The sequence below is a fragment of the Pseudoliparis swirei genome, chromosome 19 (genome assembly GCF_029220125.1).
Source record: "Pseudoliparis swirei isolate HS2019 ecotype Mariana Trench chromosome 19, NWPU_hadal_v1, whole genome shotgun sequence".
Lineage (NCBI taxonomy): Eukaryota > Metazoa > Chordata > Actinopteri > Perciformes > Liparidae > Pseudoliparis > Pseudoliparis swirei.
Window position 1 is genome coordinate 1,136,993 of NC_079406.1, and position 26,230 is coordinate 1,163,222.

General features: G+C 51.0%; 2 protein-coding genes across 4 annotated transcripts; one reads left to right on the forward strand and one right to left on the reverse strand.

Annotated features, from left to right (window-relative positions):
- Positions 1-5,620: 5,620 nt before the first annotated feature.
- Positions 5,621-15,074, reverse strand: si:ch73-43g23.1 (serine/arginine repetitive matrix protein 2). Its single transcript, XM_056438768.1, is given in 3 exon segments — positions 5,621-14,126; positions 14,128-14,410; positions 14,805-15,074. Coding segments are annotated over 3 exon segments (8,280 nt in total). The 5' UTR covers positions 14,866-15,074; the 3' UTR covers positions 5,621-6,190.
- Positions 15,075-17,170: 2,096 nt separating this feature from the next.
- Positions 17,171-25,749, forward strand: rmnd5b (required for meiotic nuclear division 5 homolog B). 3 transcript variants are annotated; one of them, XM_056438790.1, is made up of 10 exons: positions 17,171-17,214; positions 18,397-18,559; positions 19,210-19,352; positions 19,430-19,567; positions 19,655-19,755; positions 20,102-20,268; positions 20,427-20,592; positions 23,138-23,240; positions 23,817-23,971; positions 24,289-25,749. In XM_056438790.1, exons 2-10 carry the CDS (start codon positions 18,421-18,423, stop codon positions 24,350-24,352), a joined length of 1,176 nt encoding a protein of 391 aa, XP_056294765.1. In that variant the 5' UTR covers positions 17,171-17,214; positions 18,397-18,420; the 3' UTR covers positions 24,353-25,749. The 3 variants fall into 3 exon arrangements, with proteins under 3 accessions (XP_056294765.1, XP_056294764.1, XP_056294766.1); XM_056438789.1 differs by having other exon boundaries at positions 17,189-17,258; XM_056438791.1 differs by lacking the exon at positions 17,171-17,214 and adding an exon at positions 17,409-17,546.
- The last annotated feature ends 481 nt before the right edge of the window (positions 25,750-26,230 follow it).

A 26,230-nucleotide genomic window follows, 5' to 3' on the forward strand; every position in this document is an offset into this window, starting at 1 on the left:
GCGCTGGTGGTCTGTGGCGCCCTCTAGTGGCCACGGCAGGTCAGTGTGCAGCATCTGGATGTTTAGATTGTATATTCACGGTTTCTTTAGTGTGGATATGTCGTGTGTATTTAAAGTGTTGAAGTAACTCTCTAATGTTCTTAATTACATGACATTTATTGTACTTTTGTCCATCTGGGGAGAAGCATCCTTCTCTGATGCTCTCCTGGAGGGTTCTTACCTTTTTCTCCCAGATAGAGTTTTTTGTGGAGTTTCCTGTGAGGTCAAAGGTCAGGGATGTCGTATGTGTTCAGAGTGTAAAGCCTTCTGGGGATAATTTGTAATTTTTGATTTTGGGATGGATGAAATAAACTGAATTGAAATGTTATTTCATTTCTCTGTCTTATGCCTAGGTTATGGCTGGTTAGTATTTATTTACAATAACTTCCATGGCCTGTGATCATATCTAATTCAGTATTCAACCAACAATTTATCAATTATTATCATTAATCAACCATTGAATTACCTTCTTAAGACAAGTGATCAATTATTATCATGAATCAATCATTGCGTCATCGACAGACAAACATGTGCAGCTTCTTTGCAAAGCAGCAGCTGTTTGGTGTTTTATAGTAAAATATCGATCATTAACTCTCACATGCTTCATTAAGTCTCCGTGTCAGTCGGTGGAACTCGAACAAACTTTATAATATTTTATTATATTTTTTAATGCAATACAATATCTTCCTGAAAATAATGCATTGCATTGTTCTATTTTTCTGAAATTAATACGTCTAATGCAGTTACTGATTTAAATATAATAGAAAATGTTTTTGAAGACTATATTTGCATGACAGATTTAGTATGTTCAATGATCTGGAGAGTAATAAATGACATGTAATGTAATAAATGACATGTAATATAATAAATGTAATGTAATGTAATAAATGCTGAGCTAGTAAAGGATCTATGGATAAATAGATGACATCATGGGAGAGCAGTTCTTATGTAACATGTTTTATTGTTGTTGCAGACATCATGTGCACTCTTAGCAGAGCTAAGAGCATAGCGGATAAAACATAACACAAATAGCACCAACAATAAGACTTACTAGACGGAGGAATTAAAGAAGTATGGAGACACAGGATACGTGACTTGTCTGTTACACAGCCAATAGAGAACTGCCCTCACCCTCCAGTGAGGCTTTTTATTGACACTCAAATAAACAGTTCACGCCCACACACAGGTGGCTCAAATCAGGTTCATTGGTCACAATCAGTTCAAGTTGCCCAATGTCCAATCACACAATATGAGAGCATATCTCAACACCCCCACTTGCTCTTACTTTGTGAAGTTCATAAGTACATTGTTCAGTACATCATTTTCCAAAAATAAATTCATCAAACTTATTCAACTTAAATTTGGTAGCAGGCTTTGTCATCACATCTGCTACCATTTCCTCAGTAGGGCAGTATTCTAATACAATGTGACCATCGTTCACAGTGGACCTAATGAAATGATACTTGATGTCAATATGTTTACATCTGTCGGCTGACAGGATCCTTTGCTAAAGCAATTGTACCTTGGTTGTCTTCGAAAACCTTAGGTTGTGGATACTTCTGTTTATCAAGACCTTCAAGAAGCTGTTTCAGATACAGGCACTCTTGAATTGTGGCTACTAAAGCCATATATTCTGCCTCACAAGTGGACAGTGCAACAGTGGGCTGCTTTTTGGTTTTCCAGGAAACCAGTGTGCCCTTTTTTGTTAGGCTCACACAATAACCAGTGGTACTGCGTCTATCATTGTCAGCTGCCCAATCTGCGTCACTGTATGCTTGTAGACCTAAAGTATCACATTTTGTGTAACACAACCCTTTGTCACTTGTACCTTTAAGATACCGGAGAACATGTTTAACTGTAACCCATTGCTCATCAGTTGGCTCTGAAAAGTACTGTGACAGCTTGCTTACAACAAAACTTAAATCAGGTCTCGTACAAACAGACAAATAGATGAGGCTACCGACTACCTCTCTATACTTTCTGACGTCTATCATCATGTCGGCACCATCAGTGTAGTTTAGTTTTTGTTCACAAGGTGTAGACCTTGGTTTGCAATCCTGCATGTCAAATCTTTCCAGGATTTTGTCAACATACTTTGCTTGTGACATTTTCACACAGTTATCAAACTGGTTGAAATCAATACCCAGAAAATGTCTGAGTCTTCCCAAATCTTTCATTTGAACCTGGATGCAAGCATCGCTTTCACAGACTTTAGCGCATTTTCATCACTTGCAGCAATGATCAAATCGTCAACCCAGATCACCATTAACACCTTGTCGTGTTCCGTTTCTCTTGTGTAAACACAATTGTCTGCTTGATTTTGTACAAAATGATTCTTTGTGAGATAATCATGCAACACTTTGTTCCAATTTCTGCCCGATTGTTTTAGCCCATATAATGAGCGTTCTAGCTTACAGACCAACTTTTCATTGGTGCTAGATTTCACCTCGTAACCCTCTGGTTGTTCCATGTAGATCTCACAGTCTATCGGTGCATTTAAGTAGGCCGTTTTGACATCCATCTGGTGCAAAATCAAGTCGTCCTGTACTGCTTTCTGCATCAACACTCTGACACTAGTCAGGTTAGCAGTAGGAGAAAATGTCTCCTTGTAGTCAACTCCCAATTTTTGACTGTAACCCTTTGCCACATACCTGGCCTTGTATCTCTCAGACCCATCACTGTTTTTCTTTAGAGCATAAACCCATCTACCCCCCACTGCTTTCTTACCCGGAGGCAAGTTGGTTAGAGTAAATGTGTTATTTGCTTTAAGAGACTGCATTTCTTCATCCATGGCATTAACCCACTCTTTTGATTTGTCTGAGCTCATGGCTCCTTCAAAAGTTACAGGTATGTCGCAAGTGACTTTATAACAGTAATCAATGTTACTTTGGACCTGGTCCATTTTTCCAGCAGACTGAGAAACATTGTCACGTAGGTAAAATGGCTTCCTTCTCACTCTAGAAGGGTAAGTTCTAGGCTCATGCTTAACTTCAACTGCTCTCGGTTGGCTACTCTCCTCAGTCTCAATGACTGGAACCTCTTCAGTCTCAAGGACTGGGATTGCATTCTGCCTGAATCTATCTGCTCTGTATTCTACCATCAGATCATCATCATCAGCATCAACATTAGTCTGAGTCTGTTGCTCAACCCCAGGCTGAGAAACAAACTTGACTAATCTATTTCTCTGCACCTTCTCGCTGTCAGGAAAATAGATAAGGTATGCTGGACTGGTTTTGTCATACCCAACAAAAACACCTTCTACACCCCTTGGGTCAAGTTTTTTCTTGTCTTGAACATAAGCAAAACACTTTGAGCCAAACTTTTGCATTTTGGACAGGTTGGGTTGTCTCCCAGTCAACGCCTGTACTGGTGTTTGCTTTGTTCGTTCGTTGAAACAACGGTTTCTAATCACTGCTGCTGTCTGTACAGCATACGGCCACAGACCTTTTGGTAGGCCACTCTCAATTAACATGCATCTTGCCATATCAAAAAGTGTGCGCCAATTTCGCTCAGCCGTTCCATTTTGATGTGGAGAATACGGAGCTGAGGTCTCGTGCCTAATACCATTTTTAACCATTAAAGATTTGAAACTCTTAGCAGTGTACTCTGTACCATTATCTGATCGCAAACGCTTAATTTTGCCATAAGGCGTTACATCGGCCAGAAATCGCTCAGTGGCTTGCACTGTGTCACTCTTATTTTTAAGGAAATACACAAATACAGCACTGGAAAAATCATCAGTAAACGACAGTGTATACTTAAACCCTCTCTGGACTCTGGGATATTGGTCCTGCCAAATCTGTGTGGACCAGCCCTAGTGGCTCTGTAGCTCTAGCATCAGGCTTTCTATTTATGGTCTGCACAAATTTGCCCTGAATACATACATCACAGTGTGGAGGTTTACTGGTTGCCCTTTAATTTGCATGCCCTCGACAACAGGTGGCAACTTCAACACATCCTCATAGTTACAGTGACCCAATACTTCATGCCACGTTTGTAAATCAAGACACCCTTTAACTTGGTCATCACATTTCACATCATTATCTACCGTGTGTAAATAATAAAGCCTGTTGTGTACGTGTATGTGGAATTTCGTACCATTTCTGTGAATCAGAATGTCCTCTCCTTTCTTGAAGATCACCGTCGCGTCACTTGCTGTAGCCGCTTTTACAGAAAAGATGTCTTGCGGATAGGAGGGGATGTACAACGCGTCTTTCAGCGTTGTTCTCAGCTGTCGACCTGTGCTGTCCGTCAGACAGACCACCGCGTCGCCTCGCCGCTCTGCTACGCCGCTGCACCGGGTGCCGTCGGCCAGCTCCACACAGTGTGACTCGGCCTTGAACTCGCCGTTTAAACACTTGAACTTGGCGAGGTCTGTAACGATGTGCGATGTCGCCCCGCAGTCGACCATCAGGCCCCTCACGTTGACATCTTGGCTCGGCTGGACATCTGCTGCCATGTCGCTCAACCGGAACGCATACTCGTCCTCCTCCCCCGTCTGCTCTGAAGCTTTACGGGCGTCATCTCGGCCTCGTCGCTTCTTGCTCCGACAGGTCTCGCTGCTGTGTGTGTCGCTCCTGCAGTGGCTGCACCACACTTTGCGCTGACAAGCGCGGGCGAGGTGTCCGTGTGTCCCACACCTGAAACACCCCAGGCTCGCGTCCCCCGTCGCCAGCTGCTGCTGCTGCTGCTGCTCACGTTCGCCTGGACCTGCACCTCGTCTGGTGGGTCTCGCTGCTCGTCGCCCCCGTGCTGTCATCACATTGTCCTTAGTGTCTGGAGCACGCATCTTCTCTGTGTCCTCGTAGCTTCGCAGTTTCGTCTTGAATTTAGGAAACGCCACGGTCTCATCTCTTTGCGTGATGTAGATAACAAACGGTTTAAACGATTCGGGAAGCCCTTTTAGAACCATAGCTACAAGTAGCCCGTCACTCAAAGTCTCGCCTGCGTTTCTCAACGCTGTGCTGACTGTCTCAGCACGTATCACATAGTCGGTTACACTCTCGCTGCTTGACTTCTGGAGCGAGGTGAGCTCAGTATAAAGGCTGATAATTCTTGGCTTTCCTCTGCCTTGGTAATAGTTTCTCAAAATAAGTAGTGCTGCTCTACCGTCGTCGGGTGCTTCCCGCATCACCAGGGACAGGCTCTTATCATCCAGAAACTGGATAAGCTCAGCATATGCTTCTTCATTCTTTGCCTCATTCCGCAGCAGTTCCTCTTCGTCCTCTGTCACAGGCACTCTCAGAATGGTTTCTTTCAACCCTTGCAGACGAAGATGGCCCAAGAACTTAGTCTCCCACAGTTCATACTTATTTTCATCCCCGTCAAATAACAAGCGCGACCAGCGGCTCCCACTCGGCTCTACTGGCTTTCTGCTACTAGTCATGTTTGGTGCCTACACGCACCTAGTCTTAAGTGTTAGTTTTAAATGTTTTGCTCTGTAGGTTTTCGCCATCACCTGGGCCCATAACCTCTTAGCAGAGCTAAGAGCACAGTGGATAAAACATAACACAAATAGCACCAACAATAAGACTTACTAGACGGAGGAATTAAAGAAGTATGGAGACACAGGATACGTGACTTGTCTGTTACACAGCCAATAGAGAACTGCCCTCACCCTCCAGTGAGGCTTTTTATTGACACTCAAATAAACAGTTCACGCCCACACACAGGTGGCTCAAATCAGGTTCATTGGTCACAATCAGTTCAAGTTGCCCAATGTCCAATCACACAATATGAGAGCATATCTCAACATGCACAAACTCACTCATCCAATATTAGAGAAACACAATAATACAATAAACATTAGGTTCTTTTAAAACAGTGTTTTCCACATATTTGTCAGTAAAACCTATTTATTGACTGTTGACACACAGCGTGAGGTTCCTACCCTGTATCAAAAGTGACAAACATTGTAAGATTTAAGAACACCTCATAAAAAAAACTCTATTCAAAACTATGAACTCAAGAATCAGATATTTCAAGCAGCAAAGCAGAAAACAAACAAACAAACAAACAATCACAGAGTCGTGTCGTCAGTTGCAATGTGCGAAAACTCAAATAACATGAGGGTCTAACATCGGACACCTCCTTTATACACCGTGTATTTAAAACCCAACAGGCTCCAGGACGGCGGCCTCTGTCCTCTATTTCAGGACCTCTTCCCCCCCGCCGGGGGCAGGCTGGGCGGGTGCTGGTGGTAGTAGTCTGGGGGCGTGGCCGTGGGGCTGGCGCTCATCCCCGTGGGGACGTAGTACACGCCGTCCAGGTAGCTCTGGTCGAGCGGCGCGTGGCTCTGGGGATCCGGCTTGGTGGGACCGGGGGGGTTCCTGTAGTGGACCCCCGGCCCGCCTGCATGGTGCATTGCTGCAGCGACAGAGGCCTCGGGGTAGCGGGGGGGCTGGGGGTGGGCTTGGGGGGGAGGGGCTGCATAGGGCATGTACTGTGGAGCGGCAGCGTACATGTTGGGGCTGTGGAGGGACGAGTAGGGGGCCGCGGCGGGGGGGTACAGGCCCGGGTGGGACACGGCCTGCTGCGGGATGAGCACCTCCACGTATTGGCCGGTCTCCGGGTCGAACAGCATTTTCCTCAGCGGCTGCACGGGCACCTCGATGTAAAAGTACTTCCCCGTCTCGGGGTCCATGAGCACCCTGCGGGGGGTCTGTCCGTAGCTGCCGTCCGAGTACAAACTGGAGCTATCGCCCCCGTATTCAGAGCCATAGGCCGGCCCAAGGCTCTGAGGGCCACACAGGTACTGGGGGTCCATGGGCGGCAGGCCAGGTGAGTGGCCGTGGCCCGGGGCGCCCGCCACGCCTGGTGGATGCTGCTGGGGGGATCTGTGCACTGGGGGGCGTCGGGGGTCCATATGCTGGGGGGGATAGAGCGGGCGGTTGGCGGGGCAGGTCTGGTGGGGGGGCACCCCGGGAGGAGGCTGGTGGAGAGGCTGGGACGCGGCCGGCGGCTGGCCCGGACCCAGCGGACTGGACTTGGGAGAGCCGGGCTGGTAGCTCATGGGCTGGTGCAGGCGGAGAGGGGGCGGAGCCACCGAGTAAGGCGACGCCTGTCCCGGAGAGGGCGGCGGCGCGGGAGGGCTGAGGCTGTGGGGGCTGCGGTGACGCTGAGGAGGGGGGGGGCCCGGGTGGGAGGGGCAGCCGGCGGTGCAGGAGCAGGGAGGGGGCCGCGGCGAGGACCGGTAGCGGGTCGACCTCCCGGGGCTGAGGTCCGGCAGCAGGAGGGGGCTAAAGCTCTCTCGCTCGTCGTAGCTCGGCGGGTCGTCCGACGCGTCGAAGAGGAGGTCCTCCGGCCTCGGGGAGCAGCGCCGGCTGCAGGGCGAGCCGCGGTATCCCAGCAGCACCGGAGCCGCAGGTGGTTTAGCGCTGTTTGGAGAGACCGGCGTGGCTCGCTCAGGAGGGTGTGGCGATCTGGGCGATCTGGGGTACCGGGCGTGGCCTTCTGGATCCAGAACAGCTGATTCAGGTCCAGGAACACGGTTTGGCTCGGGGTCAGAGGCCGGACCCGGAGCTGTAGCTACGGCCGTGCTTCTCTGAGGCGAGGCCCCGGGCCGCTGACCTCTGACACCGGATGCCTCCGGCTGGGTGGAGAGGCCGGAGATGGGCGTGGCCGTGGCTTTGCACGCCGGCGGCTTGAGGCTGGACACGGCCGACACGGCCAGCTTCCTGGTGTAGCTGGACGTGGACTCGTTGGAGAGCGTCCTGTAGACGGTCGGCGAGGACACCACGATGGTCTGAGGCCTCTCCTCGCCGGGCGCTCTCGGCGCTTCGCTCGGCACGGCTCCCGAATCTGCCGGTTTGAATTTGCAGCTCGGTTTCGGAGCCACGGCCGGCTTCTGAGAAGCTTTAGCTACAGATTGAACCTCGATGCTGTTGGCCGAGACGTGCGTCTCTGGCTTCGGGGTTTCTTTAGAAACAGACTTCACCTCGATGGCCTGCGGCGGGAACCTGGGGGGGACGGTCGGGTCCAGTCTTTTCACCGCTTCAAAGTCTCCATGTTCCCTGAGCATGGCGGGAGGCGGTGTTGGAGGAGCGGCGCTCTGCTTCCCCTCGTCTCCTCTGGCCTGTGCGAGGGAGTCTGTGTTGCTGGGCGACGAGGAGGAGAAGGTCCTCTCTCTGCGCGGCTCCGGCCGACCTCCTCGGGCGGGGCTGGTGGGCCGGAGGGGGACCTCCAGGCAGTTCACGTGTTTACGTGGAAGCCCTTTATTCACGGCTCCGATGTCCGCCTGGTAGCCCTTCTCCTTCAACAGCGTCGACACCGAGTGGCCACTAGCGTGGCTGGTGGGGCTGGTGGGTCCAGGCGAGTGGGCAGCAGCTGGGCCTTGGAGGAGGGGGGGAGTCTCCTCCTGGGCGGACATCTCGTTCTGACTGGATCCGTCTCGTATGAGCACCACGGCGGTGGACACCTCTCGGTCCTTACTGGGCAGTTTGGGGAGGCTGCCGAGCAGCGGCGGCTTCCTGTCGGCCTTCAGCGCCGCCGCTCTGCCCTCGTTGCTCTCTGGTGTTCCCGGCGTCTTGTCGGCGGCGCCGTGCCGTGGACTCGTGGCGTGGCTCCGCTGCGTGACGAGCTGCTTCTCGGCAGCCGGGGCTTTGAGGCCCGGCGGCTCCGTTTTGTTTTTGTCTTCCTTCCAGCACACGGCCTTGTAGTGAATCTGCATCGGTTTGCACTGAGGAGACACGGGGGTCCTCTTTGGCTCTCTCACCTCCTCCCTCCTCATCAACGGCCTTTCCTCCCTCTCCTCCCGTGGGAACTCTTCCCTTCTCTCATCTGTTATTTCTTCCCTCCGGTCCCGATGAGAAGAGTCCATCCGTTCTCCGTCCCCCCGTGACGGCGGCTCATCACTCGTTGCCTTGAAGGACAGATTGTACGTATGTTTTACGAGTCTCCTCACGTCTCTAACTTTGTGAATGGGGACTTTAGCGTTACTGTTCCCATTTCCTTCTTCTTCCTCCTCTGTTTTCTGGTCCTCGCCGGCCTCCAGCCGTTCCCTCTTCAGCCCAGAGGGTTTGTGCTGTGCCTCCGGCGTGAGGCAGACGTTTAAGGAGGCCTTCTTCTTCTCCACGGCTCTGAGCGTGACCTCCTGCGTGTGTCTGTGAGCCGGCTGCAGTCGGCGGTCGCATTCCCGGCCTCCGCCCGTCGCCCTGACCGGCACGCTGCCGTCTCCGGTGGCCGAAGGAGCTCCTGAGTTCCCGGCAGCGGCATCTGCTGAGTCACCGCCCTGCATTCCGCCGCCGTCAGCGGCTCGTGGCGCGGCGCCCGTCGACCGTTTCCTCTCGAACGGCGCTCTCGATTCTGATCTGGCGTCAGATCTCAGCGAGGCCGCGGCGTGCGGGTCGGCCGCCTCGCTCGGCCCGTTGCCGGATCTCGCTCCCAAGCTTTTCGGCGGTCTGGATTCCTCCTGCGTTCTCGGCTCCGCTCCTGCAGGGAGACCCTCCGATGAGCGGCGGTGGTGTGAGTCGGGCTGTGGGGACTCTTTGGGCTCATCGGACTCGGCGCTCCCTTCTTCTCCTGCGCGCTCCTCGGGTTGTTCGTCCACGCCCTGCATCTTCTTGGACAACACACTCTTGATGATACAAGTGGCCATCTTGGTTTTGGTGCACGTCTCATCCAGAGAAACAGATTTCTGGAGTTTCCTCTCCTGGCGTTGTGGCGCTGCCTCTGGCGTGCTGTGCTGCCTCGTGAGCGTCTCCCTGGAGAAGCTCTCTGGAGACGGGCTTCCCACCATCCCTGGTAACCCAGGACTGCTGTTGGCGCTGCTCTCCTCCGGCTTCCCTTCAGAGTGACTCCTCCTCTTCAGCTGGATCTGCCTCTTCGGCACTCCTCTCCTCACCCTCCTGCAGTCCTCTCTGTCCACGGCCACGTCCACGCATTCAAAGCTGCCCATCTCAATGCGCCGCGATGGATCCAGGCCTGGGGGCGGTTCCTCATTGTCCAGCCTGGGAGCAGAACCCCTGAAGTCGGCGTAGGCCGGCCAGGCGCCGCCGCCCCCGGCCGGGCTCTCCCGTGTCGACGACCGAGACACGTCGGTGGACGAGCGGCAGCTGGAGTTGTACATGTCGAGGTAATCCGGCTCGGGGCTCGACAGGCTGCGCAGAGACGAGTCCGTGAGCCACTTCCCCTCGTCGTCCACCTCGTCCAGCTCGCTGCCCATGCTGGAGCCGGAGCTCCGGCAGGGCCCGTTCACGGCACCGCCGCTGTGGTTGTGCGGCGCTGGAGGTGGACGCCGTCGCCCGAGAACGCCGCCGCCGCCGTCCGGTTGGGAAGCGGCTCTGGGCGGACTCTGTTGCTGCTGCAGCGGTCTCTCTGAGTAGGAATGGCCGGTGTCTCTGCTTGTGGGCGCTGCGCCGCGGCTCGCGGGTCCTTTTCTATTCCTGGCATTGAATGACAGCTCGGCCTGTTCCCCTCTGGCGGCCCACCGCCCGCCCCTCCCCTTTTCAGGAAGCCGCTCCTCCCTCTTCTGTCGCTCTCTCTCCATCTCCCTCTCCTTTTCCCTGTGCCTACCTACCTCCCGTTCCTCCTGCAGCTGCAGTTCCCTCTCCATCTCCGGTTGCCTTCCCTGCCCGAGCCAATGGGCCTGGCTATTATTGTCAACGCGGGCGACATGGGGGTTTTCCCTGCTTGTCACCGCTGTCTTTAAATGACCTCTCGGGGAGGATGCTTCGACCTGAGAGGGGCCGCGGCTCCGGTTCTGCCACGGCCTGGAGGGCTTCTCGGGGGCTATGATGTGAACAGGTGTGAACCTGGTGAGGGGGGGGGAGGGGGTCCGCCTCCTGCTCACGTGGTGGGCCATGACCCCCGTGGTCCTCTGGCCGGGCTCTCGTCTCACTCTGGGCGGCGGCTGGCTGCTTGAGGGCTCAGGTGTGCAGGCGGGTTCTGATGAGCTGCTGCTTTCAGAGGTCGGGGAGTGGGCAGTCGATCGAGGCTGGGCGGGTTCCAGTAGCTGCACAGGTGAGCTGGCTGTAGCCCGATAGACAGGTGAGCTACCTGGACTCCTGGAGACTGGACGACGAGGAGAGAGAGACTTAACGGGGAGATCCTTATAAGTGTCTTCTTTCTGACTAAAGGACTCAATGATTTGTTTACGTGTAACTTCTACTCCTCCAACTGCAGGTGAGACGCTCTCCTCTGGACGTCTCTCTGTAACGTCAACTGAAGAGGAATCACCCGCAACCTCAGGTGTGTCTCTTAGAGGAGGAGGAGGAGGAGGGGGCCGGGTCCAACGAGGGCTGTGCTCAGTGGAGAGGATTACCTGTGAGTGCTGATACCTCTGCTCAGGAGATGGAGCAACAGGAGATGGGGCAACGGGTGATGGGGCAAAAAATGATGGGGCAACGGGTGATGGAGCAACAAATGATGGGGCAACGGGTGATGGAGTACCAGGAGATGAGGCAAAAGGTGATGGAGCAACGGGTGATGGAGCAACAGGAGATGGAGCAACAGGTGATGGAGCAACAGGAGATGATGCAACAAATGATGGGGCAACAGGTGATGGAGCAAAAGGTGATGGAGCAACAGGTGATGGAGCAACGGGTGATGGAGCAACAGGAGATGGGGCAACAGGTGATGGGGCACCAGGTGATGAGGCAACAGGTGATGAGGCAAAAGGTGATGGAGCAACAGGAGATGGGGCAACAGGTGATGGGGCAAAAGGTGATGGAGCAACAGGAGATGGGGCAACAGGTGATGGGGCACCAGATGATGAGGCAACAGGTGATGAAGCAACAAATGATGGGGCAACAGGTGATGGAGCAACAGGTGATGAGGCAACAGGTGATGGAGCAACAAATGATGGGGCAACAGGTGATGGAGCAACAAATGATGGGGCAACAGGAGATGGAGCAACAAATGATGGGGCAACAGGTGATGGGGCAACAAATGATGGGGCAACAGGTGATGGGCCACCAGGTGATGAGGCAACAGGTGATGAGGCAACAGGTGATGGAGCAACAAATGAAGGGGCAACAGGAGATGGAGCAACAGGTGATGGAGCAACAGGTGATGGGGCAACATGTGATGGAGCAACAGGTGATGGAGCAAAAGGTGATGGAGCAACAGGAGATGGAGCAACAGGTGATGGAGCAACAGGAGATGGAGCAACAGGAGATGGAGCAACAGGTGATGAGGCAACAGGTGATGGAGCAACAGGTGATGGAGCAACAGGAGATGGGGCAACAGGAGATGGAGCAACAGGTGATGAGGCAACAGGTGATGGAGCAACAGGTGATGGAGCAACAGGTGATGGAGCAACAGGAGATGGGGCAACAGGTGATGGAGAAACAGGTGATGGAGCAACAGGAGATGGAGCAACAGGTGATGGAGCAAAAGGTGATGGGGCAACAGGTGATGGAGCAACAGGTGATGGAGCAACAGGTGATGGGGCAACATGTGAAGGAGCAAAAGGTGATGGGGCAACAGGAGATGGAGCAACAGGTGATGGGGCAACAGGAGATGGAGCAAGAGGTGATGGGGCAACAGGAGATGGAGCAACAGGTGATGGAGCAAAAGGTGATGGGGCAACAGATGATGGAGCAACAGGTGATGGAGCAACAGGTGATGGGGCAACAGGAGATGGAGCAACAGGTGATGGAGCAAAAGGTGATGGGGCAACAGGTGATGGAGCAACAGGTGAAGGTGTGTGATGCTCTGGCTCAGGTGAAGGTGTGTGGTGCTCTGGCTCAGGTGAAGGTGTGTGATGCTCTGGCTCAGGTGAAGGAGTGTGACACCTGGGTTGAGTTATCTCAGGCTGCAGGACAGAGCTTGTGAAGCCGGAGGTACGAGGTGAACCTCTCGGGGACGGGGGGGACCCGGCTTCAGGGGACACAGGTGACCTCTCAGGCTCTGGGGGGCAGAGACCAGAGAGCTCGGGGAGCGGGGGAGAGTCTCTGTCCTCGGGCTGAACAACACAGTAAGAAACACCTGAGATGTGAGGGGAGGAAGTGAGGCTCCTTGGTGAGGAGCAGTGAGGACCTAGGAGAGGAGACGCAGGTGTTGTTTCCACTTCAGAAGACCGCTCTCTTCTCCGGACCTCGGGGGAGGAAGCTGTAATCCTGATCTCAGGTGAGCGGGCCGTCTGTCTGAGGTCTGTGGGGGAGCAGCTCCTCGTGGCGCTAGGTGATAAGCTGTAACTCAGCACAGGTGAAGACACCTGGGTCCTGGGAGGAGTTGAAGTGTGTCTAACGTTATGGGAGGGGTCAGGAGACGGAGTCCTGGTCATAGCAGGAGGAGGAGCCCGGAGCAGGCCAGGGGAGGGAGCTGTTGAGAGGACAGGTGTGGGGGGGGGGTGTCGTGGGCCGGGTGTCGATGCAGCGCTGCCGCCTGGCCCGTCTCCTCCCGCGCTGGAGGAGGTCCGCTCCGGGGCGTGGGGGTCGTCTTCGGTGTCGGGTGTTGAGCCTCGGCTGAGGAGATCGGGCAGGGAGACCCTCCCTCTCAGCTCGGAGAGGGGAGATGATGCTCGTGTGTCTGGGGAGGAGGGCCGAGAGATGAGCTCAGGGGAGGCCCACGGGTCTCTGGACCGGGACCATGACTTTGGAATACGGGATGATGAAAGTGCGTCAAACGCTGATTCAGAAGAATCTAGAGGAACGTCTTTGGGAGGGGTCTCAGGGGAGGGATCAGAGCAGGTGGTCCTCGGCTCTGGAGCTGACTCGGAGGAGGAGGTCCAGGGACTTGGAGATAGAGACTCAAGTCTATCTTTGTATGTTGGAGTGGTTCTGGTGGGGTCTGGTTCTGGTCCAGGATTTCGTGATGAAGCTGAACATCTCACCTCTGTGCCGAGGGTAACGGGGCTGTTGTGTCCAGGGGAGGGGGGGCTCTCCCCAGGGACTGATGCCGGTGGGCTGGCTCTGCTAAGATGAGGTCCTGGTGATCCGCTCTCTGGTTCTAAAGGCGGGCTTCTGTCCTCAGAGACCTCTGGAAGCCCCTCGGCCACCGGCGTCCTCCTCTCCGAAGACCCGCTCTGCAGCGGGGGGCTGTGGGCCCTCTCCCTGGAGTCCTCGAAGCCCTCCTCCCCTTCGCTGGAGCCCGGCGCGGTGTGGTAGGAGCTGGAGGAGTCGTTCAGGTCATCCGCCGGCGCTGCTGGCCTGCTTCAGGGCGGGGAAGAAAGCCCCGACGGCGGCTTGGCTGCCGGAGAGGGAGGCCGACTCGCAGTCGTCTCCGAAGATGTCGCACAGGCAGGTGGTCTCGGAGATGGTGCCGCGCTGACTCGGCACGTTGATGATGTCGAAGAGCTCCACGTGGTTGGGCGAGCCGTCGCGGCGGCACAGGGAGAAGGCGTGGCGGGGCGCACTGCCCAGGAAGGAGCAGCTGTCCCCCTGCAGGGTCCAGCTGTCCATCGCTCGGCCACCGGCTCCAGGGGTCACGCCTGTTGGACGACGTGAGATACGGTCACCAGCAGGGGGAGCAGCTCATTCAGCGACTCAACGGGAACAACCAACGCTGTTATGATCTAAAAGCGTATTCATCGAATATAGAGGCTGAACTCTGCATTGTTCCTGTTAAGATATCGTCAACCTCAAAAATGTGACTTAATTAAATGGCAATTAAATTAAAACGATGCAAACGTTCACTTTAAGTCGACCAAAACACTAAAATGTTCTACATTCTACAAGATTTCATCATCAAATGCAACTTATTTTAAATGACAGACAGAGATTCACTCATCTCACATGGAAACGGACCCTGGTTTGATTTGCTCTGCCAGCTCTACGCCCTTCATCTTAACATGACAACCCGACACGAGGGCGAGGAAACTGTACCTTCTGACCAGGTTTCCCCCCGGGCACGGAGCTCCTCTGTGCCGCTATATCTGCCCCTCATCCACCAGACGGCCTCTCAGAATCCACGGCACATTCCTCGCTCACAAGACCCGACCCAGGACCGAGTCGCTCCGTGCAGCCCGGTCTGGAGACACGCTGCCATGTATCAGGCCTGAGTAGAAAAGGCGAAGAGAGGCACCTCACTCAGACCCTTTACATCCTCCGATGCCCCATCTCTATTTCTGCCACTCCCCTCGGAGCTGGCCTCGGGGAAATCGAGAGTCTATAAGCTGGATCCTTTTTGGTTGGACATTGGCTTTCCTGTGTGAGCCGGGCAAAGAGGGCGGCGCTGGGGGGGGGGGGGGGGGCTAGGGGGGGTTATAGTTAGCAGCAGGTGCTGATCCAGCCAGGAGAGATGAGTGTGCCTGGAATCTGACACTTACAGCTCGATCAGTCACAGGCTCCTCTATATTTAGCCCCGTGCTATCAGGGCCAGATAGCCGTAGCTTTAGCTGCAGGGGAAACACAGAGCGGCACATTGTACTCACATTATACTAAATATACACGCTATACTTCACGCTGAGCGAGGCTGAATGTATGAGCCCCTTTCATGGATGCATTATGTGTGAATGCTTCTTTAAGGTGTAACTGGGGTACAACAGGTCAAAGGTGACAGACCACCCAACTGACAGCTCACATGCAGAACTCCTGCCTGGTGCAGCGCGCTATGAGGCGCTTCCACATGTTTAAAGTCCTGTTCACGCTGATCGTGGCCGGATAGTTTATGTTACAGGGTCAGCACCGACACTGGACCTGTCGAGCTCCAACAGGCGGATCAAAAGCGATCAGAAAGACATCCACTGTGCGTATGACTGTCGCTCCGACAGCAGGAGCCTGTAAGCCCCGCGGTGGCTGTCTGGGCATGCTCCATGGGAGGGAGTTTAGAAAAGCCCTCCGTCCCAAACCTAATACTCACCAGATTTCCATTCCTGCTCAGTCATTCAGCCATCAGGGCGAGCCAATGGAAAGTCTCTGATTGCAGCCCAACTGAACGGAGCTCGGCTGCGGCTCAGGGTCTGAAAAGTCAACTCTCTATATGGGATCATAAATATGTAATTTGTCCCTTTTTTCCCTCTGAGGTGTCACACGTGGCCACGAGGGCCCAAAGGACCTGAGAGCGAAACATCTTCGTCTTCTTTTTTAATTTCATCATGAACACAATAGAAACTCATTAAGGTTTTAAAGCAACTTTCTGAGATATCCTGTATATTATTAAATATGTCACTCTAAGCTCTAATGACATGGCAAATGTATAAATCACCATTCCATTGAACTCTGAGCCCTATTTTTTTATTGAAACCTTTTTTTCACCAGGTGAATCCCTTTGAGATTAAAAATAACTCTAAGTTAAAGTGTAAAACATTAAAGTTTCCAAAGGTTGGAGAGGACAACGTGTGTGTGTGTGTGTGTGTGTGTGTGCTGGGTTAAAATAGTGTGAACTAAAGTGCAAAGAAGGGCTGATATATGGGAGCCTCTGTGGTTGATGGCAGCTCAGGAGACTCAGAGGGAAGGAATGATGAGCAGCTGAGCGTTGGGGATCGTTGGTCCACATCACGGATCGATTAGTCACACAGCCTCCCAGAACCTGACCCACAATGCAACACACCATGGAGCTGTGCATATATGCACTTCAATATTAAGACAAATAAACATGCTTCATACTTTCTCTCCTTGTGTTCTATTTGTGGGGCGTGATGGTCAACAAGGGTTCAGTCTCATGATGGGCTATTTAAATGACAGTATATATAATACTTACTAACAGTAAGAATATAAACAGATACAATTTCTAATCTATCTTTTTTTAAACTGACCTTGTTCCTTTTTTAGGCCCTAAATACGCCATATTTATAATATTCAGAGGTGAATGTAAGCAACTAAGTACATTTTTGTTTATTTTCTTAAATTATGTTGAACTGAATAATGTTGAGGGTTAAATAAAAGTTGGAGAAAATTGAATGCAGTTTTTTTATGCGGTTGGCACAGATGTATAAATAATATAAAATAATATACATATGTATATTATATAATTTAATTTATATATTTGATGTCAAATACTGTATGGAAATAAATAATATACATATATATTACGGGTACTTCAAAATTATTTTATTTATATATTTGATGTATATTCAGGTATAATACATCAAGTATATAAATTACATATATACACATGTACATTATTTAATTGTATATTATATATATATATATATATATAATATACTAAAAGTATAAGTATTTCATGGATAGAGAGAACAATCCCCTCGCGACCGCTCTTATTGTGAAAGGTCGCGGCTGAATGCGTCACAGGAAGTTCCGCATCGCGACTGCTGGCGAAGTGTTGCCATAACAGGCGAGTGGCTAACGCTAATGTGTGCTAACTAATTAGCAGGATAGGTGAGTGGCGTTCATTTAAAACGTGTCTCGCGGTTCACTGGAAGGCGGCAGGTGTGTCTCGCGCCCGGGTCGTGCGACACAAAGAGGGCCGGCGGGTTGTCATCCCGCTCCCGGGAGGCTTTGGGCCTTGTCCGGGGAGCTGACAGCGGCTAGCTGCGGCTAGCTGCGGCTAGCCTCAGTAGCCGGGACCCCGTTTGTTTACGTCGGCCGTGCGACGCCGTCGTTTTATAACTACAACCGAAACGCATCGCTGGTCGCGTGCGGCCCTTTCTGTATTCGTCGTTGTTAGTGAGTAATAAAAATATCAAAGGTGACGTTTAAGTATTCCAATATACATTTTCGTTTATGTGTGTTAGCTCTGATACGCTAGCTGCTAGCTTAGGTGGACATTTTCTAAACGGCAAGTGACAGCAAAGCTATAACTCCCAATGACTTCGTGTTCTTTTATAACAAGACACACGTGCGATGCTTGATCGAGGCAGGAGCTCGATCGCAGTCGCCTGACACCGTGTGGCTCGTGGGCTCGTGGGTGTGTGCTGTGCGGCGGGGCGCTGCGGGGCGCTGCGGGGCGCCGGTGGTAAACAGCAGGCCGCACAGTGTGAGCGCCGGGGAGAAAGGCCCCGATGGCTGTCAGCAAACTGTCCATCCGGGCATGCTCCAAACTGGTTGCATTTATCTTCTCTTGATTTAAAAGGATAAACATATGCTCGTCGACCAGCTGTCAAATGTCTTGATGAACAGTCGCTCCGCTGGGCCTGGTGGTGTCGAGAGGTTTATGAGGTTTATGACGATAACCTGTTGGGATCCTGCATGTTTCTGAATATGTCCACACTCCGACACGTGTGGGGTTTCCTTTGTGTCGTGTCCACCGCAGAGAGCTGCACGAGTCAACGACGAGACACCAGTATTGATTTCTGATCGATGGGCTGACGGCTCACTGATGCACGTCTGTCGGCTGAACGATATCTTTGAGGTAGTTTAGAAACGTGACATTGCACTGACAAGTGTATTTGTCATCAGGAAAGATCACACTGAGTACGTTTTGTATTAAAGGATCCAACTTTTTCCTTAAAATTGGATCAAATCATCCATATGGGTACTTAAAGAAGGAGACTTTGACCCCCCCTCTCTCCTCTAGGTGGTGCGTGTTCCAGTCTGAACCATGGAGCAGTGCGCCTGTGTGGAGCGGGAGCTGGAGAAGGTGCTCCATCGCTTCGTGATGTACGGCCACCAGTCGGAGGAGCGGCTGGACGAGCTCCTGCGCAGCGTCTGCGAGATCCGAGGACAGCTGGTGGCTTTTGGTAAGAAAACCCTCGATGCACAGAAAGTTACTGAACACTGCAGGGGTCATACGGCATGGAAAACCACAAAGTCATGGAAAACCACGAAAAGTCATGGAATTTGTAAATGTTTTTTTTCCAGGCCTGGAAAAGTCCAGAAATAAATAAAAAATCCCAAACGTTTTGGAAAAGTCCCGAAAAAGTGTTTTATTCATATTTTCATTTACGCTGAATTTTAAACAATGAATATGCTTTTAAAAGGATGACGCTCAAAATATAAGCCGACATACGATCTCAGGCAAGTGAACGCACCGTAACTGAAAAGACATGTTTATCATTTTAATCAAACTATTGTCTCATTCATTTGAGTCATTTAATGTTATATACTATACTATTCTCGTTTGTTAGTTTAGATATGACATTTTCTCACTTTTTCATGTTTACGCCAAGATTTCACAACATTTTTGGGCATGGAAACTTGGTTTAAAGTCCTGGAAGCCCACTGGTCACCATGTGTATGCACCCCGACACTGAACATGGATGTTCTGGTGGATTTCATTTCTTTGTGTTGCATTTAAAGTGAGGCTTTATTGTGAGTGCTTCAACCACGCTGACTCGTCACATTGTAGAGACGCAGAGTGAAACATTTTCCTTTTTTTTCTCTTTCTCAGGTGTGCAAGATGCAGACCTATCAGTCCTGTCCCAGACGATGGCGCAGTGTTGTAAGAACATCAAAGAAACAGTGCAGATGCTGGCCTCCCGACATAAGGACATCCACGGCAGCGTGTCCAAAGTGGGCAAAGCCATCGACAGGGTGAGGCACGGGAGGCCAACTTCATTTAAATATTGAACAATGTGCTTAAACTTAACCTCCCACATGCTTCTCTGCAGAACTTTGATGCAGAGGTCAGCGCCGTGGTGGCAGAGACGGTGTGGGACACCCCGGAGAGACAGAAATATCTGAGTGAGACCGTCGTGGAGCACCTGTACAGACAAGGGATGCTCAGTGTAGCGGAGGATCTTTGTCAGGTGAGTCTTTGTCATCCAGTCGAATCCTTTTTTTAATGATAATTAATGAGTCTTTTATATTTAAAAGGACACGTGTCTGTGTTCCAGGAGTCTGGTGTCGTTATAGATATGAGTATGAAGCAGCCGTTCCTGGAGCTGAACAGAATCCTGGAAGCTCTGAGGATGCAGGACCTCCGGCCGGCTCTAGAGTACGTCTTCTGTTCCCCAGTCTCCAGATGGTCATCATCCTCGTGAAGAGAATGACATGACGTCACGCGGCGCTGAAGATGGACATTCCTGCTGCTTTATGTTAAAATGCCCGACAAGAAGTACAAAGAAATGTACAAGTGGGACCAATGCCATAAAGAAGATAGTCGTTTGGTATAACTTTTCAAACTTTGAACTGTCTGGCCTGTTGGTAGAAGTTACGACTTTTATACAGTCCAAACATGCTGGTGGAAGTTCTATTGGTTATGTTTACTTTGATCGTGCCTCAGAAATCCCCTTTGAACACCTGCTGGTCATGAGAGGAACTCTGTGGACTGTGTGTCTCAGGTGGGCCGTGACGAACCGGCAGCGCCTCCTGGACCTGAACAGCAGTCTGGAGTTCAAGCTGCACCGCCTGTACTTCATCAGCCTGCTGGGCGGAGGCATCAACAACCAGATGGAGGCGCTGCAGTACGCACGGCACTTCCAGCCCTTCGCCTCGCAGCACCAGAGAGGTAGAGCTCAGGCGGCCTCACTGTGACTCGCCGAGTCGTGTTTATAAACCTTAAAATAAATGAAAACTCTTAATTGAAATCGAGAATGAACGACGGTGTTCTTCAAGCAAGCGCACAATTATCGCGTGGTGTTTGAGTTGTTCTCCACGCCTCTGCAGACATCCAGATCCTGATGGGCAGCCTGGTGTACCTGCGCCACGGCATCGACAACTCTCCGTACCGCAGCCTGCTGGAGACCAACCAGTGGGCCGAGATCTGCAACATCTTCACCAGGGACGCCTGCGCCCTGCTGGGCCTCTCGGTGGAGTCCCCACTCAGCGTGAGGTGATGAGGCAACACACACCACACACACACACACACACAACACACACACAACTCACACACACATCACACAACACACACACACATCACACAACACACACACATCACACACACACAACACACACACAACACACAATATATATACACAATATACACACAATACACATATACATTACACATACACACACATCACACACACAACACACATATATACACATATATACATAATACATAACACAATATATACAACATACATACACACACAATATAACACACATAATAATATATACATACATATATAATATACACAATACACATAAATAATATAATATATATACACATACACATACATACATAATATATAATACACATACATATACATAAATACATATATATAACACAAATAATACACATAACACATATAATATACACATAATATATATATATATAATACACATATAATACATATATATACATAATATACACACATAACACATACACATAATACACATATAATACACATAATACACATATATATACACATCACATATAACATATATACACACACAATATATAATAATATATATATCACATAATATATACACACACATAACACATATATACACAATACACATATATATACACACATCACACATATATATACATATATAATATATATACACATATACACACAATATATACATACACATACACATATATACACACATAATACACATATAATACACACACACTCACACACGTAAACACACACACATTAACACACAATACACACACACACACACACACACACAACACACACACACAATACACACACACAGACACACAACACACACACACACAACACACAAACAACACACACACAACACACACAAACAACACACAACACACACATCACACAAACAACACACAAATCACACAAACAACACACACACAACACACAAATCACACAACACACACACACACAACCAGTGTTGGGCAAGTTACTGAAAATTAGTAATTAGTTACAGTTACTAGTTACTTCTTTTAAAAGTAATTTAATTATGTTACTAGTTACTGTATATCAAAAGTAATTAGTTACTAGGGAAAGTAACTTTTAAGTTACTTTTATGTCTGCTTTTTTAATGTAATGAACAGTCAAACACTATAAACATGTTGAAGACCTATTTATTGCAATCAACAGGGCAACAGGCCTTCAAATCAAGCAGGAGTACAAAAGTCCCTTTTAATACTTAACTTAATACAAAATAACTGTCATTTAACAGTGTTTTTTTTACCACATTAGGCCCAATGAAATAAAAGTGATTGGCCTACAGTATTAACACTAATTAAAAGAGAAAACAAAGGTGCCTTGAGGTGCTGCATATAATTGAGGGTCGGGGGCGGGTCTGATCTGATCTGGAGTCAGTTTGGTAGGATTTGGGTATAAATACATTATTTCATTTAAAATATGGATTTTTATTTAAAGATATTCATGTAATTTGCATGCAAAATAGGTCTACCCGAACCAAGGACAAAAAATTCAACCAGCGGCAACACTTCAAAAGTAGCCCAATTCCGCGGGAAAACCGCAGACCTGGCAACACTGGAAGTGGCTGTCAATCACAGGTGGCACCGTGATGCTGGTCGAGGGGGCGGGCCTGTGATTGGCGGAGTAGAGGGGAGGCGGGGTTAACCTGCCGGAAAACGGGAGTTAAGGTTGGTTGACGGGAACCGCTGTTGTTGGAGCTGCTGAGAGGAGCAGCTGTCTGTAACATGTAAATCTGCATCATGTAAACACACTGTGTTGGTGGAGGCCCAATAAAGGAGGATTAATAACGTGGTCCCGTCTCCGTGTCATCAGTCCATAACGTCCGAGACGTTCCATCATTGCGCCACCAAGGTCCTGCTGTCGGATCAGAAGCAGCTAAAGTAGCCTAGCTTGTCTTCTTGTCTGCAAGTGTTCATTTTTCACAAAAGAGAGTCACGCGAGTAACGAACTCATTTACATTTCAGTCATTGTAACTGCGTTAGTTGGGTTAAAAAAATACTTCGTTACATGCTCGTTACCGCTAAAAGTAGTGGAATTACTCCCAACACTGCACACAAGACACAAATCACAACACACACAAATCACACAAACAATACACAAACAACACACACACAAATCACACAAACAACACACACACACACAAATCACACAAACAACACACACAACACACACCACGCAGACAACACACACAACACACACACAAACAACACACACACACCATGCAGACGACACGCACACACAACACACACCACGCAGACGACACAAACAACACACACACACAACACGCACACGCACACACAAATCACACACACACCACGCAGACGACACACACACAACATGCATCTCTGATTCCCTTTCTCTTTATTTATACCACAGTACAAACCATCCATGTGTGTCTTGTCTTCAGTTCACTGAGTTAATTGCTCTCTCTCTCTCTCTCTCTCTCGCTCTCTCTCTCTCTCTCTCTCTCTCTGTCTGTCTCTCCCCCCCCCCCCTCAGCTTTGCCTCAGGCTGCATGGCGTTGCCGGTGCTGATGAACATCAAGCAGGTGATCGAGCAGCGGCAGTGCAGCGGAGTCTGGACGCACAAAGACGAGCTGCCCGTGAGTGGCCCCGGTCCCCCAGCGGTCCCCCAGCGGTCCCCCAGCGGTCCCCCAGCGGTCCCCCAGCGGTCCCCCAGCGGTCCCCAAGTGGTCCCCCAGCGGTCCCCCAGCGGTCCCCAGCGGTCCCCCAGCGGTCCCCAGCGGTCCCCAGCGGTCCCCAGTGGTCCCCAGCGGTCCCCCAGCGGTCCCCCAGCGGTCCCCCAGCGGTCCCCCAGCGGTCCCCCAGCGGTCCCCCAGCGGTCCCCCAGCGGTCCCCCAGCGGTCCCCCAGCGGTCCCCCAGCGGTTCCCCAGCGGTCCCCAGCGGTCCCCCAGCGGTCCCCCAGCGGTCCCCCAGCGGTTCCCCTGTGGTTCCCCAGCGGTCCCCCAGTGGTCCCCCAGTGGTCCCCCAGTGGTCCCCCAGTGGTTCCCCTGTGGTTCCCCAGCGGTTCCCCTGTGGTTCCCCAGCGGTCCCCCAGTGGTCCCCCAGTGGTCCCCCAGTGGTCCCCCAGTGGTCCCCCAGTGGTCCCCCAGCGGTTCCCCTGTGGTTCCCCTGCGGTTCCCCTGTTCTCACCTGACCGACTCGTCTGTTCCTGCAGATTGAAATCGACCTGGGGAAGAAGTGCTGGTACCACTCGGTGTTCGCCTGCCCGATCCTCCGGCAGCAGACGTCGGAGAGCAACCCGCCCATGAAGCTCATCTGTGGCCACGTCATCTCCAGAGACGCCCTCAACAAACTCACCAACGCCGGGAAGTAAGGCTCCGCTGACGGTTGATGGGTCTGCAGGGAGGACCGGTTAACAACAGGGCATTCAACGACTTGTTTGACCTCGCGTCACAACGGTTAACTCTGTTCCACCAGAGGAACACACAATTAGTGACATTATGTTATGTTGTATTTTAGTTTCAAGCAGGGTTCATACGTTCACGAGAAACTGAAAGAATTCATGGAATAAAAAAAAATTGAAATTTCTTTACAAATATTAAATCACAAACGTTTTGGAAAAGTCATTTCAATTTGCATTTACACTAAATATTTGTGCCCCCCCCCCCCCCTCGTGTCGCCCTCAGGTTGAAATGTCCGTACTGCCCCATGGAGCAGAACCCGTCACACGCCAAGCAGATCTACTTTTGATACCGCACCGCTCCTCACGCTCACGGATGACGTTCCCTGGAGCTCTTTTGCTTCTCCAGGAACATTTGCTCTGGCCCCCCCCCTCCCCCTCCCGTCTTCTCGGCCTTTTTATCGTCGGCATCGAGGCTTCGTCCCGGCGCTCCTCTGGACCGCCTCGGCCTCCCCCCGCCGCTCACCTCGGACCCTCCTCCGGCGGGGACGGTCCGACTGCAACCTGCAGAAGGGGGCGGAGTCAGCGCCGCTCACACAGAAGCACCTCTGACAGGTTCATCCATTGAAACTCATTTGCCTGCAGAGTTAGAGGCTAATCTTTCTTAAGTATGTGATACTTCATAGTGGTTTTTTTTTTTCTTCTTTGAGTTGGATGACGCTTTGTTTTTCTCCTTTGTGACGGAGGCAGTTGAATGATGATGGATGTGTGGGTACATGGCTGAGTAATCACACTCCGGCTCATGAGAACCCCCGCAGGAGAGCAGCTGTCGGAGGTCTTTTCTGGGTGGAGGGAGGCGTGGAGGCTGCTCCTGAACTCTCCACGGTGGCGTCTCGTGATGTAAGAACGGCCTCGCCGCGTCACGAGCCTCTTCATCCATGGGATCGGTTTCCCTTTTCTTTTCTTTTCGTGACTGACGCACCAGCAAGATTCTTCTTCTTCATCGTCGAAGCTCCTCGTCTTGTTCCATGTCTGTATTTAACAAGCGGTGACAAAAAGGAAAAAATATATACGACTGAAATGTGCTTTGTTTCTATTTTTCATTGCAGTGGCTCGTGGAAGGTAGTAAATTAAACTCACCGGGTCAATCTGCCCGGCAACAAGATAAGATTTGGAGATTTAAATTGCCGGTGGCTGTGCGATCAGCTTTACTCGTCGTGGCTGCTTTTTTAATATATTATACTTCAGACCAACGCCTCTGCTGCGTAGCTTTTATTTGAGGTTCAAGTCGGAATAGAAACATCACATACACACATTTCCTCAGGGCTCATTGGGACACTTCATATCACATTGTGCAGTTATTATTACAGTTGTACATTTCTATAAGAAGTCTTGAACAAACGCGACACGTATTTCACGCTTTGGGTTTATTGGAGTTTGTAGATATCAGCGTCCGGCTGTAGCGTGCAGTATGTTAGAGGACTAAAGATATAACGTGTGAAGGTTGTCTCATCTGAGGCTCGTTTGTTCAGCAGCTGAACTCACCGATGATGCAACGTCACGATGTTTGATCCTTCAATGTTTTGTGTCGCCGCGTCTCTCGTCCCCTCAGCGCTGCAGACGCCTGTCGGTCGTCTTGTTGAATGTTTCCCTTTATTTGCTTCTTTTTTCTCTCTCATTGTAAATATATTTACCCTCTAAACATGTTTCATATACTTGCATCTGAAATAAAAATAATATACATGTATTCTCCAAGTCGGTTTTGGAGGCGTGTGGGCGTGGCCTGCTCCCACCATGACTCACCGGCCTCCTCCTCCACGGAGCGGACGCTCTGCTCGGCCACACGGTGGCGCTGTTGCTGCACCGCTCTGACCGAACGGCCTCGAAGTCTCGAGCTGAAGGGTTTCAATTTGAATGAGTTGCACAACAAGGAGACGTTCATGACGTGAGTTAAAGTGGAGTGACGTGTGACTCCGTCACTTGAGATGATGTCGTTCCTCTCCTCCTCCTCCAGAGGCGAGACTCCTCTCATCCCAACGCTCCTCACTGAGCTGGGCAGTTATATTAAGACCATCCATCCGTCATCAATACCGCTTATCCTCATTAGGGTCGCAGGGGCGCTGGAGCCGATCCCAGCTGACAGGGCGAAGGCAGGACACCCTGGACAGGTCACAGTCCATCTCAGGGCTCACAGAGACATACAACCATTCACACCTATGGGCAATTTA

Bases quoted from the DNA above. Each gene is read 5' to 3' on its own strand.
- rmnd5b (XM_056438790.1), top strand. From the start codon at position 18,421: ATGGAGCAGTGCGCCTGTGTGGAGCGGGAGCTGGAGAAGGTGCTCCAT. The intron at 19,353-19,429 runs GTGAGGCACGGG...GCTTCTCTGCAG, and splicing joins TGGGCAAAGCCATCGACAGG to AACTTTGATGCAGAGGTCAG. The intron at 19,568-19,654 runs GTGAGTCTTTGT...TCTGTGTTCCAG, and splicing joins TAGCGGAGGATCTTTGTCAG to GAGTCTGGTGTCGTTATAGA.